Source organism: Lottia gigantea (genome assembly GCF_000327385.1).
Source record: "Lottia gigantea unplaced genomic scaffold LOTGIsca_254, whole genome shotgun sequence".
Lineage (NCBI taxonomy): Eukaryota > Metazoa > Mollusca > Gastropoda > Lottiidae > Lottia > Lottia gigantea.
The window spans coordinates 111,741-115,122 of NW_008708770.1; the positions used below are offsets into that span (position 1 = coordinate 111,741).

Consider the following 3,382-nt stretch of genomic DNA (forward strand, 5'->3'; position numbering starts at 1 on the left):
GAATACATACATTTATAGGGCAAATTTGAGAATCTGAATTTAATGTTCATTCTAAAAGGCAGTATTCCTTTGAAAATATGTCATTACTCATATGCATATGCGGGCACAGCCTTGAATGTTGGTAGAACTAAATGCAAGATTTTCATTTTGGAAAATGCCAGTCAATCATATAACCATAATTCAGTTGTAGAAGAAGCAAGTCAGATTTTCACAAAACACAAGGCAATATTATGAAATAAGCACACTACTTATTTAAACACATGACAATCAACTTTTCAGCACAATTTACATGTGCCATCATCAGATGAAATAATGATGGAATAAAACATAACAAAATGTATAAATGGTAACCATTTAAGTCTTCCCTATTGTTTTAAATCGTTTATTTCCTAAATTTTAGCTCACTTTGGATAAGCTTATCTTCTCTTATTTAGACTTCTCGTTATTACTTTTATTACCCTCTACACTGTTAATCTCTTTATTTTTTTAGTTGCAATATGTTTTGTTAGGTTTTTTATTCTGATTACAACACATTGTTCGAAACGTTATCCGTGTAATTAGTTTATTAAAGAAATATGTTAAATCCATAATATTGCCTTGTTTCTGTTATATGTACGCCTCATTTCTAAATGCCGTTCAAGTATTATGTTTTCATTTTAAAAATTAAGATGACAATGTTCACTAAATCCCTTGTAACATACCCATGGCTTTTCATCTGAAGACTTGGTTCTTCTTATTGAGTACTCTTTGGAGGTCCCTCTTTTCATCTGTTGATCTTCCTTCAGCATTCTTCACTGACTTGTTCTTCATACTTCTTTCTGTTCTTCATCTGTTCTGTAGGCGCCGCTTCATCTGTTCTTCATCTGTTCCTCTTCATCTGTGAATAGGAGGTCTGAAAAGTCATACAGGCCATGACCTCAGAACACTCCTATTGTGGCAGTGCTATTGCGGGTAGGTAAATTACCAGACCATTTACCCTTTCTAACCTGAAGAATATAAATACATAATTGCAAATGATCAGATGACTACCATTTTAAGTAATTTGTTAAAAACAAAACAATGTGTGAGAGGCCATGAAACACCCTTAAAATAGAGATCACAATTTGGCGTCATCATTCTATATAGGGTCTTGATTGGCTGATTACTCATATAAATACCATGTATTTATTTTTGAACAAAAATATCATGATTCACAAAACTGTATCAGAGTGTTGCAAGATATTTCAAATTAAGAATATCAAAATGGTTTAAAATTACAGATTAAATATTTCTAAAACAAACTTGCCTTGCGAGCTTCTGTGCCACACCATAAGCACTTGACGTCTGTATAATGAAGCTCTATCTGTTTACACCTAAAATTAAAAATATACAACTTAGTTCTTTGATATGGCACATATGAAATAATTCAACAAATACATAAATCCAAACAGTTGATGGATTCTATGGAACAGTCTGTTACTCAGTAACAAGCGTATTAGAGCTTCGGAAACTTTACAGGAGGCTTGTGTAGTTAAGTCCAAACAATGGTGGTCATGAGATCAATTTCTATAGATCTGGCCGAAGACCAGCTAGTAGAATCTTATGATTATATACAAAGGTGAATGTGAGGACGCATATAAAAATTTGGGTTTGTGTTGTAGGGTTTTCCAAAAAAAAATATTATGTTGCTAATATTTACAGTGTGTTTATAATGACTTGTATAGCAACATCATATCCATGTTAGCTATTAAAATATCTTTACCTGGCTTCGTTCCAAGAGTCGCCTTTAGGACATTTGTGCTCCACCATAACCGTATTGACCTCCAAATGTAATGTCCTGTTGAAGCTAAAGACCAGCTCCTTTGTTCTTGGAACCCTAAAAGTCAAGATTCTTATTTTAAAAGTAGCTTTAGGAAGTTATGTGCAAACAGTAATAAATACTTTAGACCAAAGACTAGAGGAATATATCCATTGCCTTATCTGGAAGTTATAAGCAAAAAAATTAATCTTTCTGTTAATTCTATAACATTAAAGCTATCTAAAAGTAACCTGGTAATGAAAATCTTGAAAACTACCTCTTTAATTATGTATATCAAATGTGAATAACATCATTTGGCCAATATCTCTGCTCATGGACAATCAATTTTCAAAGGTCACTCTTGAATTGATTAGTTTTAAGCTCTTGCGTCCGAGACTAAATGACTTTTTGAATTTAAGCTTTTTACTGTGGTATCTGTCATTAGCCAGGCAAGTCATGCCTCTTGTAACACCCCTCTGCCAATGGAATTATCAAATATGTACCCATTTCAGAGAGAAAGATCCCATGGTAGTTTTTGCTTTTTCATTCCACAGTAGGGGGCTTGTTTTTGAAATGGATTTTAAGAGATCAATCAGATGATTGGAACACCAAAATCATCGTAAGTTAAATTTTCCAGATTAATGCTCCAGTACACCTTCAAGGGATACAGAAAATGAACAAGAATTTCAGGGTGGGTTTCACAAAATTTCACAGAATAGGAATTGTGATTTTAATTGAAATATGTAGGTAGGTACTGACCGTGCTACGTTGATCATCTAACTGTAAGTGGTGTATGTCAAACCCAATAGTAAAGACCGCTATCGAGTTCCCGCCGACGGCTGAAAAAAACAGAAGACAAACATTGTGTTGAGTCAAAATACCATATAATTTAGTATCTAAGGACAAATTCTATTTATTTCTGGTTTATTGGGCATGGTTATTGAACCATGGAATACGGAATCCACTGAATTTTTGAAAATTGATATATATTTCTGAAAATTCACACAGCTAATAATATCATGGTAGTATAATTTCAATACATCAAGATCTATGATAAACTTACAAAAAATGGGTGAAGGCATCGCCAAATCTGTTCCTCTTCATCTGTTCCTCTTCATCTGTTCTTCATCTGTTCCTCTTCATCTGTGAATAGGAGGTCTGAAGAGTCATACAGGCCATGACCTCAGAACACTCCTATTGTGGCAGTGCTATTGCGGGAAGGTAAATTACCAGACGATTTACCTTTTTTATCCTAAATATCAGACACAAAATATACTTAATTTTTCTTTAAAAAGACTTTCATTGAATGAAGATATTCATTGAATTTTGTTGCTTGGTCAAACGGCTTATTTGGTTTGGTTGAATTCTAAAGACCCTGGCCACAACTCTAACCTTTCTTTTATATCATTCATATAAAAACCATGTATTTGTTTATTTTTGAACAAAAATATCATTCACAAAACTGTATCAGAGTGTTGCAAGATATTTCAAATTAAGAATATCAAAATGGTTTAAAATTACAGACAAACTTGCCTTGCGAGCTTCTGTGCCACACCATAAGCACTTGACTTCTGTATAATGAAGCTCTATCTGTTTACACCTAAA

At 33.3% G+C, this 3,382-nt stretch overlaps 1 protein-coding gene across 1 annotated transcript in view; it reads right to left on the reverse strand.

Moving 5' to 3' along the window:
• Positions 1 to 3,382, reverse strand: part of LOTGIDRAFT_239455 (hypothetical protein) — an 8,389-nt gene that overhangs the window by 3,541 nt on the left and 1,466 nt on the right. The window contains exons 5-10 of the mRNA XM_009055847.1: positions 3,311 to 3,377; positions 2,841 to 3,029; positions 2,537 to 2,616; positions 1,742 to 1,855; positions 1,286 to 1,352; positions 965 to 986 (exon numbers count right to left, since the gene is read on the reverse strand). Of these exons, the coding sequence (XP_009054095.1) occupies positions 965 to 986; positions 1,286 to 1,352; positions 1,742 to 1,855; positions 2,537 to 2,553 (220 nt within the window). The 5' untranslated portion in view covers positions 2,554 to 2,616; positions 2,841 to 3,029; positions 3,311 to 3,377. The remainder of the gene's footprint in view (positions 1 to 964; positions 987 to 1,285; positions 1,353 to 1,741; positions 1,856 to 2,536; positions 2,617 to 2,840; positions 3,030 to 3,310; positions 3,378 to 3,382) is intronic.